The 16,656-nt window shown below is 48.3% G+C and overlaps 1 protein-coding gene across 4 annotated transcripts in view; it reads right to left on the bottom strand.

Moving 5' to 3' along the window:
- Positions 1-3,703: 3,703 nt before the first annotated feature.
- LOC109909287 (protein FAM168A) overlaps positions 3,704-16,656 on the bottom strand; it is a 56,616-nt gene continuing 43,663 nt past the window's right edge. For 3 of the 4 annotated variants that reach the window (XM_031795491.1, XM_031795494.1, XM_031795493.1), the window contains 5 exons: positions 9,661-9,824; positions 5,030-5,074; positions 4,730-4,910; positions 4,335-4,468; positions 3,704-4,051 (listed from right to left, as the gene is read on the bottom strand). In XM_031795491.1, coding sequence (XP_031651351.1) covers positions 4,353-4,468; positions 4,730-4,910; positions 5,030-5,074; positions 9,661-9,824 — 506 coding nt within the window. In that variant the 3' untranslated portion in view covers positions 3,704-4,051; positions 4,335-4,352. The remainder of the gene's footprint in view (positions 4,052-4,334; positions 4,469-4,729; positions 4,911-5,029; positions 5,075-9,660; positions 9,825-16,656) is intronic. The other variant, XM_031795492.1, reaches the window with a different exon arrangement.

Genomic DNA, 16,656 nt, shown 5'->3' with positions numbered 1-16,656 from the left:
TACTGCTGCCACCTCAGATTACAGTAATAGTGAACTCTGATATGTACTGCTGCCACCTCAGATTACAGTAACAGTGAACTCTGATATGTACTGCTGCCACCTCAGATTACAGTAACAGTGATTCAAAGGGATTGAATCTGGATACAGAGCCCAAAATACAGACTTAAGGATGACCAGAATTAGGATTTAAAAATGATCTTAATTCTAAATGACTAAAATAATGACTGTGCGGTAACCGTATAGCGAGGCGTGTTCTCTTATTATTGCAAGTAAATGACTTGATCTACTTGGATACACTGTAACTGCTTTGTAATGACCCGTGTCTCACAGATCCTGTGATTCATACTCATCTATTAAAACCCTGAAACATGGCACACACACCGTTCCCTGATGCTCTCTCCTCTCCTGATCCACCACTCCTCTCCTCTCCTCTCCTGATCCACCACTCCTCTCCTCTCCTCTCCTGATCCACCACACCACTCCTCTCCTCTCCTGATCCACCACTCCTCTCCTCTCCTGATCCACCACTCCTCTCCTCTCCTGATCCACCACTCCTCTCCTCTCCTGATCCACCACTCCCCTCCTCTCCTCTCCTGATCCACCACTCCCCTCCTCTCCTCTCCTGATCCACCACTCCCCTCCTCTCCTCTCCTGATCCACCACTCCCCTCCTCTCCTCTCCTAATCCACCACTCCCCTCCTCTCCTCTCCTGATCCACCACTCCCCTCCTCTCCTCTACTGATCCACCACTCCCCTCCTCTCCTCTACTGATCCACCACTCCCCTCCTCTCCTCTACTGATCCAACACTCCCCTCCTCTCCTCTCCTGATCCACCACTCCTCTCCTCTCCTCTCCCGATCCACCACTCCTCTCCTCATCCACCACTCCTCTCCTCTCCTGATCCACCACTCCTCCTCTCCTGATCCACCACTCCCCTCCTCTCCTCTCCTGATCCACCACTCCCCTCCTCTCCTCTCCTGATCCACCACTCCCCTCCTCTCCTCTCCTGATCCACCACTCCCCTCCTCTCCTCTCCTAATCCACCACTCCCCTCCTCTCCTCTCCTGATCCACCACTCCCCTCCTCTCCTGATCCACCACTCCCCTCCTCTCCTCTACTGATCCAACACTCCCCTCCTCTCCTCTCCTGATCCACCACTCCCCTCCTCTCCTGATCCACCACTCCCCTCCTCTCCTGATCCACCACTCCCCTCCTCTCCTCTCCCCCCCCCTCCCCTCTCCTGACCCCCCCACTCCCCTCCTCTCCTGACCCCCCCCACTCCTCTCCTCTCCTGATCCACCACTCCCCTCCTCTCCTCTCCTGATCCACCACTCCCCTCCTCTCCTGATCCACCACTCCCCTCCTCTCCTCTCCTGATCCACCACTCCCCTCCTCTCCTCTCCTGACCCCCCCACTCCTCTCCTGATCCACCACTCCCCTCCTCTCCTGACCCCCCCACTCCTCTCCTCTCCTGACCCCCCCACTCCTCTCCTGATCCACCACTCCCCTCCTCTCCTGACCCCCCCACTCCTCTCCTCTCCTGACCCCCCCCACTCCTCTCCTCTCCTGATCCACCACTCCCCTCCTCTCCTGACCCCCCCACTCCTCTCCTCTCCTGACCCCCCCACTCCTCTCCTCTCCTGACCCCCCACTCCTCTCCTCTCCTGACCCCCCCACTCCTCTCCTCTCCTGACCCCCCCACTCCTCTCCTCTCCTGATCCCCCCACTCCTCTCCTCTCCTGATCCACCACTCCCCTCCTCTCCTGACCCCCCCACTCCTCTCCTCACCCCCCCACTCCTCTCCTGACCCCCCCACTCCTCTCCTCTCCTGATCCACCACTCCCCTCCTCTCCTGACCCCCCACTCCTCTCCTCTCCTCACCCCCCCACTCCTCTCCTCTCCTGACCCCCCCACTCCTCTCCTCTCCTGATCCCCCCACTCCTCTCCTCTCCTGATCCACCACTCCCCTCCTCTCCTGACCCCCCCACTCCTCTCCTCTCCTCACCCCCCCACTCCTCTCCTCTCCTGACCCCCCCACTCCTCTCCTCTCCTGATCCACCACTCCCCTCCTCACCCCCCCACTCCTCTCCTCTCCTGACCCCCCCACTCCTCTCCTGACCCCCCCACTCCTCTCCTCTCCTGACCCCCCACTCCTCTCCTCTCCTGACCCCCCCACTCCTCTCCTCTCCTGACCCCCCCACTCCTCTCCTCTCCTGACCCCCCCACTCCTCTCCTCTCTTGATCCACCACTCCCCTCCTCTCCTGACCCCCCCACTCCTCTCCTGACCCCCCCACTCCTCTCCTCTCCTGATCCACCACTCCCCTCCTCTCCTGACCCACCACTCCCCTCCTCTCCTCTCCTCTCCTGACCCACCACTCCCCTCCCCTCCTGACCCACCACTCCCCTCCCCTCCTGACCCACTCCTCCACTCCCCCCTGACCCACCACTCCCCTCCCCTCCATCCCTCCCCTCCTGACCCACTCCTCCACTCCCCCCTGACCCACCCCACCCCTCCCCTCCTGACCCACCCCTCCACTCCCCCCCTGACCCACTCCCTTCTTCTGACCCACCACTCCCCTCCCTTCCCCTTCTGACCCACCACTCCCCTCCCTTCCCCTTCTGACCCCCCACTCCCCTCCCTTCCCCTCCTGATCCACCACTCCCCTCTCCTGATCCACCACTCCTCTCCTGACCCTCCCCTCCTCTGCCACGTCACCCTGCCCAGTGCTTCCACATCCCTTTAACTCCTAAACATGTTCATCAACACGCTATCAGTCAGAGTGGTAGTCTAATGTACTCTCTGTGTGTGTGTGTGTGTGGTTAACTGTGTTGGCACACGTTTGATTCCACATAGGATTATTTGATTGACATTAAGTGACCCTGCTTTAAGTATGACTTCTGTGTGTATTTATAGGATTTTGAATGGGACTGAATTCTGTGTCCCCACAAGGTTAATTATGCAAGACTGTGTGTATCTGTAATTGTGTGACTGTGTGCATGACCACACATTCTGTACACACATACACACACACAGCTATATAAATATATATATTGTAATTTATAGGTTTAAGCTTAATGACAAAATACCTCTAGATTGAAACGAATTCAGTAACTGGTAAGTACTGTGGCCATTGTGATGCTGCATCTAGTCAGACAGCGGATCTAGTCAGACAGCGGATCTAGTCAGACAGCGGATCTAGTCAGACAGCGGATCTAGTCGTTACAGATCTATCTAAGAAACAGCTGGAAGACAACCCTTGCTATCAGAAGTGGAAGATGAACTGAAGATCAGAACAACAGGTTTGCTGTTCCAACACACAGGATGTAAAGACAACGACAGGTTTGCTGTTCCAACACACAGGATGTAAAGACAACGACAGGTTTGCTGTTCCAACACACAGGATGTAAAGACAACGACAGGTTTGCTGTTCCAACACACAGGATGTAAAGACAACGACAGGTTTGCTGTTCTAACACACAGGATGTAAAGACAACGACAGGTTTGCTGTTCCAACACACAGGATGTAAAGACAACGACAGGTTTGCTGTTCCAACACAGTGCTTTGTTGGAAAGGTAAAAGTAAGGGATTAAAACAACTCTAATTAAATTCAACCAAAGCACTGTGCTGATATCTAATGGTTAGAAGACTTGGCAGCATAAAGTTGGTGATGATAAAGGTGGTGATGATGACAGGGATGGAGCAGGACGTGGCCAGTACATTCCCACCTCTGACACACAGCAGCAGCACACAGTACACGAGCAGAGCAACAGACACTCGCGATTGGTCAATCACTCTGGAGTTCCAATGATGATGTAACAATGTAAAAAACAATGTAATGACACGACATATTGGCCAATCAAAGGAGGAAAAGAAAAGAATCGTTGAGTAAACCAAAAAATATCAAGCAGCTTTTGTAAAACCCTAGAGAGTGCAGCAAGTGTCCGTTGCTCTTTAGTTTTGTTGTTGCAGACAGGTGTGAGGTTGCCATGGTGACCATAAGAAGCCTGTGTAAGACTGGAGTAGTTGCATACCATGTCGGACTCCAGATCTGAAACCACAGAGAAAGTGAGAAAACATTGGATTGATTGGAGAGTTGAATGTGGACATTTGGAATTATAAGATGACTTGGAAAGGTTCTGAAAATGTTCCGGGGTGAAAGAGAGAGAGAAGGAGAGAAATGAGGAAAGTCGAAAGAAAGAGAGAGAAGGAGAGAAATGAGGAAGTCGAAAGAAAGAGAGGAGAGAAATGAGGAAGTCGAAAGAAAGAGAGGAGAGAAATGAGGAAAGCGAAAGAGAGCGAGCTAGTAAAGGAGTGCTAGTCACATGACGTACTTCTCGTGGGGTGGGGGTCTACCAGTGGGGCGGGACATAGCTGTATCCAGGTGCACCCTGGGGCCGGAACTGCGGCATGGTGACGTGTTGGTGCGTTCCCAGCTGAGCGTGCTGAGGTGTGGTCAGCAGGGTTCCTACAGGACGACACACGAATCATCAGCGTCGGGTGTCATTTTGTCACTGTTGTTTTGACTGCAGCACTATGGTCAATATGGCACCGACCAAAACTAATAGAGTTTACACCAAAAAACACACAACAGCAATATAATAATTTTAGCATAACTTAAGTTTAGCATAGGAAATGAAATGAGATCATTCAAAAAGGTATTTAATATGAAAATATCTTCAACAACACATGCTGTAGCTACATCAGCTTCCTCAGTCATCAGCCCGACCTGCACTCATAGCCATGGTGGTCCCGGCAACCATCCCCATGGCAGCCATTCCGTTGTTTCTAGGGGCTTGGACCGGGGCGGGGTAGAGGGCTGAGGGCAGGCTGTTTGGTTGAACCACTGTGGTGTGGTGGATTACATGAGGCTGAGGCTGAGCAGCATACACTGGCTGGGTGTAATACGCCTACAGACACAGAGACAGAGGTTAGAGTGTGTCTGTGTTAGAGTGTGTCTGTGTTAGTGTGTGTCTGTGTTAGTGTGTGTTTATGTGTGTGTGTACATGTGAGTAGTGTGTTGATTTACATAGGGCTGGGCCGCATACACTGGCTGGCCATAATACGCTGCTGCCTACAGGGAGACAGAGAGAGAGGTTAGGGTGTGTGTGTGTGTGTTTACCAGTACGTAAAGGTTCTACTGAGGGTAGACATTGAGGGAGTAGGGTGTGTGTGTATGTATGTATAACAATGTATATGAAATGCTTCAGTCTGGTTTTAGACCCCATCATAGCACTGAGACGGCACTTGTGAAGGTGGTAAATGACATTTTAATGGCATCGGACCGAGGCTCTGCATCTGTCCTCGTGCTCCTAGACCTTAGTGCTGCTTTTGATACCATCGATCACCACATTCTTTTGGAGAGATTGGAAACCCAAATTGGTCTACAGGGACAAGTTCTGGCCTGGTTTAGATCTTATCTGTCGGAAAGATATCAGTTTGTCTCTGTGAATGGTTTGTCCTCTGACAAATCAACTTTAAATTTCGGTTTTCCTCAAGGTTCCGTTTTGGGACCACTATTTTTTTCACTATATATTTTACCTCTTGGGGATGTTATTCGAAAACATAATGTTAACTTTCACTGCTATGCGGATGACACACAGCTGTACATTTCAATGAAACATGGTGAAGCCCCAAAATTGCCCTTGCTAGAAGCATGTGTTTCAGACATAAGGAAGTGGATGGCTGCAAACTTTCTACTTTTAAACTCGGACAAAACAGAGATGCTTGTTCTAGGTCCCAAGAAACAAAGAGATCTTCTGTTGAATCTGACAATGAACCTTAATGGTTGTACAGTCGTCTCAAATAAAACTGTGAAGGACCTCGGCGTTACTCTGGATCCTGATCTCTCTTTTGAAGAACATATCAAGACCATTTCAAGGACAGCTTTTTTCCATCTACGTAACATTGCAAAAATCAGAAACTTTCTGTCCAAAAATTATGCAGAAAAATTAATCCATGCTTTTGTCACTTCTAGGTTAGACTACTGCAATGCTCTACTTTCCGGCTACCCGGATAAAGCACTAAATAAACTTCAGTTAGTGCTAAATACGGCTGCTAGAATCCTAACTAGAACCAAAAAATTTGATCATATTACTCCAGTGCTAGCCTCTCTACACTGGCTTCCTGTCAAAGCAAGGGCTGATTTCAAGGTTTTACTGCTAACCTACAAAGCATTACATGGGCTTGCTCCTACCTACAGTGCCTTGCGAAAGTATTCGGCCCCCTTGAACTTTGCGACCTTTTGCCACATTTCAGGCTTCAAACGTAAAGATATAAAACTGTATTTTTTTGTGAAGAATCAACAACAAGTGGGACACAATCATGAAGTGGAACGACATTTATTGGATATTTCAAACTTTTTTAACAAATCAAAAACTGAAAAATTGGGCGTGCAAATTATTCAGCCCCCTTAAGTTAATACTTTGTAGCGCCACCTTTTGCTGCGATTACAGCCGCCCAGGGCGGCAGGGTAGCCTAGTGGTTAGAGCGTTGGACTAGTAACCGGAAGGTTGCAAGTTCAAATCCCCGAGCTGACAAGGTACAAATCTGTCATTCTGCCCCTGAACAGGCAGTTAACCCACTGTTCCTAGGCCGTCATTGAAAATAAGAATTTGTTCTTAACTGACTTGCCTAGTTAAATAAAGGTAAAAAATAAATAAAAAAAAGTTGCTTGAGGTATGTCTCTATCAGTTTTGCACATCGAGAGACTGAAATTTTTTCCCATTCCTCCTTGCAAAACAGCTCGAGCTCAGTGAGATTGGATGGAGAGCATTTGTGAACAGCAGTTTTCAGTTCTTTTCTCGATTGGATTCAGGTCTGGACTTTGACTTGGCCATTCTAACACCTGGATATGTTTATTTCTGAACCATTCCATTGTAGATTTTGCTTTATGTTTTGGATCATTGTCTTGTTGGAAGACAAATCTCCGTCCCAGTCTCAGGTCTTTTGCAGACTCCATCAGGTTTTCTTCCAGAATGGTCCTGTATTTGGCTCCATCCATCTTCCCATCAATTTTAACCATCTTCCCTGTCCCTGCTGAAGAAAAGCAGGCCCAAACCATGATGCTGCCACCACCATGTTTGACAGTGGGGATGGTGTGTTCAGGGTGATGAGCTGTGTTGCTTTTACGCCAAACATAACGTTTTGCATTGTTGCCAAAAAGTTCAATTTTGGTTTCATCCGACCAGAGCACCTTCTTCCACATGTTTGGTGTGTCTCCCAGGTGGCTTGTGGCAAACTTTAAACAACACTTTTTATGGATATCTTTAAGAAATGGCTTTCTTCTTGCCACTCTTCCATAAAGGCCAGATTTGTGCAATATACGACTGATTGTTGTCCTATGGACAGAGTCTCCCACCTCAGCTGTAGATCTCTGCAGTTCATCCAGAGTGATCATGGGCCTCTTGGCTGCATCTCTGATCAGTCTTCTCCTTGTATGAGCTGAAAGTTTAGAGGGACGGCCAGGTCTTGGTAGATTTGCAGTGGTCTGATACTCCTTCCATTTCAATATTATCGCTTGCACAGTGCTCCTTGGGATGTTTAAAGCTTGGGAAATCTTTTTGTATCCAAATCCGGCTTTAAACTTCTTCACAACAGTATCTCGGACCTGCCTGGTGTGTTCCTTGTTCTTCATGATGCTCTCTGCGCTTTTAACGGACCTCTGAGACTATCACAGTGCAGGTGCATTTATACGGAGACTTGATTACACACAGGTGGATTGTATTTATCATCATTAGTCATTTAGGTCAACATTGGATCATTCAGAGATCCTCACTGAACTTCTGGAGAGAGTTTGCTGCACTGAAAGTAAAGGGGCCGAATAATTTTGCACGCCCAATTTTTCAGTTTTTGATTTGTTAAAAAGGTTTGAAATATCCAATAAATGTCATTCCACTTCATGATTGTGTCCCACTTGTTGTTGATTCTTCACAAAAAAATACAGTTTTATATCTTTATGTTTGAAGCCTGAAATGTGGCAAAGGTCGCAAAGTTCAAGGGGGCCGAATACTTTTGCAAGGCACTGTATCTCTCTGATTTGGTCCTGCCGTACATACCTACACGTACGCTACGGTCACAAGACGCAGGCCTCCTAATTGTTCCTAGAATTTCTAAGCTAACAGCTGGAGGCAGGGCTTTCTCCTATAGAGCTCAATTTTTATGGAACGGTCTGCCTACCCATGTCAGAGACGCAAACTCGGTCTCAACCTTTAAGTCTTTACTGAAGACTCATCTCTTCAGTGGGTCATATGATTGAGTGTAGTCTGGCCCAGGAGTGGGAAGGTGAACGGAAAGGCTCTGGAGCAACGAACCGCCCTTGCTGTCTCTGTCTGGCCGGTTTCCCTCTTTCCACTGGGATTCTCTGCCTCTAACCCTATTACAGGGGCTGAGTCACTGGCTTACTGGGGCTCTCTCATGCCATCCCTGGACGGGGTGCGTCACCTGAGTGGGTTGATTCACTGATGTGGTCATCCTGTCTGGGTTAGCGCCCCCCCCTTGGGTTGTGCCATGGCGGAGATCTTTGTGGGCTATACTCAGCCTTGTCTCAGGATGGTAAGTTGGTGGTTGAAGATATCCCTCTAGTGGTGTGGGGGCTGTGCTTTGGCAAAGTGGGTGGGGTTATATCCTTCCTGTTTGGCCCTGTCCGGGGGTGTCCTCGGATGGGGCCACTATGTCTCCTGACCCCTCCTGTCTCAGCCTCCAGTATTTATGCTGCAGTAGTTTATGTGTCGGGGGGCTAGGGTCAGTTTGTTATATCTGGAGTACTTCTCCTGTCCTATTCGGTGTCCTGTGTGAATCTAAGTGTGCGTTCTCTAATTCTCTCCTTCTCTCTTTCTTTCTCTCTCTCTCTCGGAGGACCTGAGCCCTAGGACCATGCCCCAGGACTACCTGACATGATGACTCCTTGCTGTCCCCAGTCCACCTGGCCGTGCTGCTGCTCCAGTTTCAACTGTTCTGCCTTATTATTTTTCGACCATGCTGGTCATTTATGAACATTTGAACATCTTGGCCATGTTCTGTTATAATCTCCACCCGGCACAGCCAGAAGAGGACTGGCCACCCCACATAGCCTGGTTCCTCTCTAGGTTTCTTCCCAGGTTTTGGCCTTTCTAGGGAGTTTTTCCTAGCCACCATGCTTCTACACCTGCATTGCTTGCTGTTTGGGGTTTTAGGCTGGGTTTCTGTACAGCACTTTAAGATATCAGCTGATGTACGAAGGGCTTTATAAATATATTTGATTTGATTTGATTTGTGTGTGTGTTTACCAGTACATAAAGGTTCTACTGAGGGCAGACATTGAGGGAGTAGGGTGTGTGTGTGTGTGTGTGTGTGTGTGTGTTTGCTGAGGTTAGGATTGTGTATTGGTGTGTGTGTAGAAGCTGTTGATGGTAGGAGCTGGTGGAGTAGGGTGTGTGTGTTTGCTGAGGTTAGGATTGTGTATTGGTGTGTGTGTAGAAGCTGTTGATAGTAGGAGCTGGTGGAGTAGGGTGTGTGTGTTTGCTGAGGTTAGGATTGTGTATTGGTGTGTGTGTAGAAGCTGTTGATGGTAGGAGCTGGTGGAGTAGGGTGTGTGTGTTTGCTGAGGTTAGGATTGTGTATTGGTGTGTGTGTAGAAGCTGTTGATGGTAGGAGCTGGTGGAGTAGGGTGTGTGTGCTCACCTGTGCATATAAGTTCTGCAGGTTCTGCATGCTCTGCTGGGGGTAGGCACTTCTGATGGGGTACATGGCTGTTTGGTAGGGGTTGGGGGAGGGGGAGTAGGGCGGGGGGGCTCCGTTCATCTGGGTGGGGGGCACTTTATATGGAGTACCCGCTGTTGTGTATCCTGCACACACACACACACAGAGAGAGAGACCAACATAAGTCCGACAGCCAAGACACATGCATCAGGTTAACACAGCCTTCCTCTCAGTCCTAATGAGGTACCATAGCACAGTATTCATTTTGTCAACAAAAATTGTGACTAAAATATTTGTCAAACACAACTTTTCCAGTGGCAATTGAAGACGCTATTACTGACGAAATAGACCCAGAAAAAAACAATAGCTAAATGATTTTTTCAAAACTAAAAATAGTTTTGTCTCTATCTTGACTAAAATCTGACGATGAAGTCTACCCGCGCTACGTTCTCTTTATTTATATACTGACGCGCCACATTTTACATTCATAAAGACGTTGTAAAACTAGGCTATCGGACCGTTAACCATTTGTTCAGGATATACCTTGTTCAGTCATGTTACCTCATTAGCTAGCTATGGCTAACACCCTGGGCTGCATTCAGCAGGATGCAATGTTTTGGAACGATCAGATAGAAAAATGGTATGTCGAACAAACATGCCTCTCTGACATGTGGAATAAGAAATTACGGTGGCTCTATTCATGGTTTTCTATTTGCAACGTTCAATAATGTTTTTCCAACTGAACGTAGCCATGGCAACGTTACCAGTAGTCTACTGAACGTAGCCATGGCAACATCACCAGTAGTCTACTGAACGTAGCCATGGTAACATCACCAGTAGTCTACTGAACGTAGCCATGGTAACATCACCAGTAGTCTACTGAACGTAGCCATGGTAACATCACCAGTAGTCTACTGAACGTAGCCATGGCAACGTCACCAGTAGTCTACTGAACGTGGCCCTGGTAACGTCACCAGTAGTCTACTGAACGTGGCCCTGGTAACATCACCAGTAGTCTACTGAACGTGGCCCTGGTAACATCACCAGTAGTCTACTGAACGTGGCCATGGTAACATCACCAGTAGTCTACTGAACGTAGCCATGGCAACATCACCAGTAGTCTACTGAACGTAGCCATGGCAACGTTACCAGTAGTCTACTGAACGTAGCCATGGCAACGTTACCAGTAGTCTACTGAACTTGGCCCTGGTAACGTCACCAGTAGTCTACTGAACGTGGCCCTGGTAACATCACCAGTAGTCTACTGAACGTGGCCCTGGTAACATCACCAGTAGTCTACTGAACGTGGCCCTGGTAACATCACCAGTAGTCTACTGAACGTGGCCATGGTAACATCACCAGTAGTCTACTGAACGTGGCCCTGGTAACATCACCAGTAGTCTACTGAACGTGGCCATGGCAACGTTACCAGTAGTCTACTGAACATGGCCCTGGTAACGTCACCAGTAGTCTACTGAACGTGGCCCTGGTAACATCACCAGTAGTCTACTGAACGTGGACCTGGTAACATCACCAGTAGTCTACTGAACGTGGCCCTGGTAACATCACCAGTAGTCTACTGAACGTGGCCCTGGTAACATCACCAGTAGTCTACTGAACGTGGCCATGGTAACATCACCAGTAGTCTACTGAACGTGGCCCTGGTAACATCACCAGTAGTCTACTGAACGTGGCCTTGGTAACATCACCAGTAGTCTACTGAACGTAGCCATGGCAACGTTACCAGTAGTCTACTGAACGTGGCCCTGGTAACGTCACCAGTAGTCTACTGAACGTGGCCCTGGTAACATCACCAGTAGTCTACTGAACGTGGCCCTGGTAACATCACCAGTAGTCTACTGAACGTGGCCCTGGTAACATCACCAGTAGCATACTGAACGTGGCCCTGGTAACATCACCAGTAGTCTACTGAACGTGGCCCTGGTAACATCACCAGTAGTCTACTGAACGTGGCCCTGGTAACATCACCAGTAGTCTACTGAACGTGGCCATGGTAACATCACCAGTAGTCTACTGAACGTGGCCCTGGTAACATCACCAGTAGTCTACTGAACGTGGCCATGGCAACGTTACCAGTAGTCTACTGAACATGGCCCTGGTAACGTCACCAGTAGTCTACTGAACGTGGCCCTGGTAACATCACCAGTAGTCTACTGAACGTGGACCTGGTAACATCACCAGTAGTCTACTGAACGTGGCCCTGGTAACATCACCAGTAGTCTACTGAACGTGGCCCTGGTAACATCACCAGTAGTCTACTGAACGTGGCCATGGTAACATCACCAGTAGTCTACTGAACGTGGCCCTGGTAACATCACCAGTAGTCTACTGAACGTGGCCTTGGTAACATCACCAGTAGTCTACTGAACGTAGCCATGGCAACGTTACCAGTAGTCTACTGAACGTGGCCCTGGTAACGTCACCAGTAGTCTACTGAACGTGGCCCTGGTAACATCACCAGTAGTCTACTGAACGTGGCCCTGGTAACATCACCAGTAGTCTACTGAACGTGGCCCTGGTAACATCACCAGTAGTCTACTGAACGTGGCCCTGGTAACATCACCAGTAGTCTACTGAACGTGGCCCTGGTAACATCACCAGTAGCATACTGAACGTGGCCCTGGTAACATCACCAGTAGTCTACTGAACGTGGCCCTGGCATTAGGACAAGGCTACGTATGCACATGGAATCAGTTATTTATGTTTACTATATTAATGAGGCAATACAAATCTGATGACGAAAATTAAAGGGAACGGAGTTGACTAAAATGGCCCACTTTGTGTCATTGACAATAACTAGACAATCGTTATTCAAATGACTAAAACCAGAATAAATCTATAAAAAAAGAATGGCACAATTAACATTGTCACCAAGTCAGTGTCTCCTCCTAGTGGTAGAGCCTCATCATTACAGTCTCCTAGTGGTAGAGCCTCATCACTACAGTCTCCTCCTAGTGGTACAGCCTCATCATTACAGTCTCGTAGTGGTAGAGCCTCATCACTAGTCTCCTCCTAGTGGTAGAGCCTCATCACTACAGTCTCCTCCAAGTGGTACAGCCTCATCATTACAGTCTCGTAGTGGTAGAGCCTCATCACTACAGTCTCCTCCTATTGATAGAGCCTCATCATTACAGTATCCACGTAGTGGTAGAGCCTCATCATTACAGTATCCACGTAGTGGTAGAGCCCCATCATTACAGTATCATCCTAGTGGTAGAGCCTCATCACCATAGTCTCCTAGTGGTAGAGCCTCATTACAGTATCCATGTAGTGGTAGAGCCTCATCATTACAGTCTCCTCCTAGTGGTAGAGCCTCATCATTACAGTCTCCTCCTAGTGGTAGAGCCTCATCATTACAGTCTCCTCCTAGTGGTAGAGCCTCATCATTACAGTCTCCTCCTAGTGGTAGAGCCTCATCATTACAGTCTCCTAGTGGTAGAGCCTCATCATTACAGTCTCCTAGTGGTAGAGCCTCATCACTACAGTCTTCTATACATCCTGCTGTGTCACCTAGCTCCCCACCCACATACCACTATTGTACTGTTGACATTTGGCGCGTGTCAATAGTCCTATATCCTCTAATAGATCTTTCTTGATGTGCTTCTACACCTGCATTGCTTGCTGTTTGGGTTTTAGGCTGGGTTTCTGTACAGCACTTTGAGATATCAGCTGATGTAAGAAGGGCTATATAAATACATTTGATTTGATGTATATGCGCTGCACTAATGGACCAAGACTGGTATAAGGCTTAAAGGAGAAGTTATTTTTTACAACCAAACAAATTATTTATGTAGATGGAATATTCCAAAAGGTACAGAAACCTTTCCTGTGATTTCACGTTTTTAACCTACCCCAAACTGCAAATCAATTCATCATCCCCATTATGGTAACTGACAAAATACAGGAAACACCAATATAAAGTGACTTAACAGGGCGTTGGGCCACCAGGAGCCTCGTCACTACAGTCTCCTCCTAGTGGTAGAGTCTCGTCACTACAGTCTCCTCCTAGTGGTAGAGCCTCGTCACTACAGTCTCCTCCTAGTGGTAGAGCCTCATCATTACAGTCGTCTCCTCGTGGTAGCGCCTCATCACTACAGTCTCCTCCTAGTGGTAGAGTCTCGTCACTACAGTCTCCTCCTAGTGGTAGAGCCTCGTCACTACAGTCTCCTAGTGGTAGAGCCTCGTCATTACAGTCTCCTAGTGGTAGAGCCTCGTCATTACAGTCTTTTAGTGGTAGAGCCTCGTCATTACAGTCTCCTCCTAGTGATAGAGCCTCATCACTACAGTCTCCTCCTCGTGGTAGAGCCTCATCACTACAGTCTCCTCCTAGTGGTAGAGCCTCATCATTACAGTCGTCTCCTCGTGGTAGAGCCTCATCACTACAGTCTCCTCCTAGTGGTAGAGCCTCGTCATTACAGTCTCCTCCTAGTGGTAGAGCCTCATCACTACAGTCTCCTCCTCGTGGTAGAGCCTCGTCATTACAGTCTCCTAGTGGTAGAGCCTCGTCATTACAGTCTCCTAGTGGTAGAGCCTCATCACTACAGTCTCCTAGTGGTAGAGCCTCATCACTACAGTCTCCTAGTGGTAGAGCCTCATCACTACAGTCTCCTAGTGGTAGAGCCTCATCACTACAGTCTCCTAGTGGTAGAGCCTCATCACTACAGTCTCCTCCTAGTGGTAGAGCCTCGTCATTACAGTCTCCTCCTAGTGGTAGAGCCTCATCACTACAGTCTCCTCCTAGTGGTAGAGCCTCGTCATTACAGTCTCCTAGTGGTAGAGCCTCATCACTAGTCTCCTAGTGGTAGAGCCTCATCACTACAGTCTCCTCCTAGTGGTAGAGCCTCATTACTACAGTCTTCTCATAGTGGTAGAGCCTCTTCACTACAGGCTCCTAGTGGTAGAGCCTCTTCACTACAGGCTCCTAGTGGTAGAGCCTCTTCACTACAGTCTCCTCCTAGTGGTAGAGCCTCATTACTACAGTCTCCTCATAGTGGTAGAGCCTCATTACTACAGTCTCCTTGTGGGAGAGCCTCATCACTAAAGGAGACTGTAATAGATTCTACAAGTGTCTGGAACTTCCTGTGTGGAAGCACCCCATGCTTTCAATGTACTATGTTTCCCTCGTGTAGTGTTTTGTTTATTTAGGCAGTCACCTGAAGAATGGACGGAGAGGTAAATGGAATGTAACGTTGCGGATAAAGTTTGGGTAGGCACAATGGCATGTGTACAACATCTAAAAGACCTGCATCACTATACTGAGAGCTTTGCCGTTTCTAAAACAACGTTTAGGTGCCCAGTGCCGTTTCTAAAACAACGTTTTGGGGCCCAGTGGCGTTTCTAAAACAACGTTTTGGGGCCCAGTGGCATTCCTAAAACAACGTTTTGGGGCCCAGTGGCATTTCTAAAACAACGTTTTGGGGCCCAGTGGCATTTCTAAAACAACGTTTTGGGGCCCAGTGGCATTTCTAAAACAACGTTTTGGGGCCCAGTGGCATTTCTAAAACAACGTTTTGGGGCCCAGTGGCATTTCTAAAACAACGTTTTGGGGCCCAGTGGCATTTCTAAAACAACGTTTTGGGGCCCAGTGGCATTTCTAAAACAACGTTTTGGGGCCCAGTGGCATTTCTAAAACAACGTTTTGGGGCCCAGTGGCGTTTCTAAAACAACGTTTTGGGGTGTTTTTGAGCTCGGCCCTTCTATAACATGACATTTCCACAGTGCTTGACTTGGGCCGGAGCCGAGTGCCGACACCTCAAATGTTCTCCTGCTTGAGCTCCTCTCCTGTTCCGCACACACCTGTCTATATAAGGTCCCATAGTTGACAGTGCATGTCAGAGCAAAAACCAAGCCATGAGGTCAAAGGAACTGTCTGTAGAGCTCCAAGACAGAATCGTGTTGAGGTACAGATCTGGGGAAAGGTACCAAAGCATTTCTGCTGCATTGAAGGTCCACAAGAACACATTCTTAAACGGAAGAAGTTTGGAACCACCAAGACTCTTCCTAGAGTTGGCCGCCCGGCGAGACTGAGCAATCAGGGGAGAAGGGTCTTGGGCAGGGAGGAACCCGATTGTTACTCTCCCAGAGCTCTAGAGTTCCTCTGTGGAGACGGGAAAACCTTCCAGAAAACCTGTAGTCAGTTGGATGCCACTCCTCAGTAAAAGACACATGACAGCCTGCTTGGAGTTTGTCAAAAGGCACCTAAGATTCTCTGGTCTGATGAAACCAAGATTGAACTCTTTGGCCTGAATGCCATGGGTCTGGAGGAAACCTGGCACCATCCCTACAGTGTAGCATGGTGGTAGCAGCATCATGCCGTGGGGATGTTTTTCAGCAGCAGGGACTGGGAGACTAGTCAGGATCGAGGGAAAGATGAAAGGGCCGAAGGTTCATCTTCCAACAGGACAACGACCCTAAGCACACAGCCAACACAATGCAGGAGTGGCTTCAGGACAAGTCTCTGAATGTCTTTGAGTGCTCAGCCTAAGCCTGGACTTGAACATGATCAAACATCTCTGGAAAGACCTGAAAATATCTGTGCAGTGACGCCCCCCATCCAATCTGACAGAGCATGAGAGGATCTGCAGAGAAGAATGGGAGAAACTCCCCAAATACAGGTGTGCCAAGTTTGTAGCGTCATACCCAAGAAGACTCGAGGCTGTAATCGCTGCCAAAGGTGCTTCAACAAAGTACTGAGCATAGGGTCTGAAAACTTATGTAAATGTAATTTCACTTTTTATAAATTTGCAAACATTTAAAAACATTTTTTTTTTGCTTTGTCACTATGGGGTATTGTGTGTAGATTACCGAGGAACATATTTTTTTCATCAATTTTAGAATAAGGCTGTAATGTAACAAAATGGAAAACGTCAAGGGGTCTGAATACCTTCCGAATGCACTGCGCACGCACGCACACACACCACACACACACACACACACACATAATTCAGACCCTTATAG

This window comes from Oncorhynchus kisutch, linkage group LG18 (genome assembly GCF_002021735.2).
Source record: "Oncorhynchus kisutch isolate 150728-3 linkage group LG18, Okis_V2, whole genome shotgun sequence".
Taxonomy (NCBI): Eukaryota; Metazoa; Chordata; class Actinopteri; order Salmoniformes; family Salmonidae; genus Oncorhynchus; species Oncorhynchus kisutch.
The sequence above is the reverse complement of the archived record's forward strand: the minus strand, read 5'-3'. Positions and strand labels throughout refer to the sequence as shown.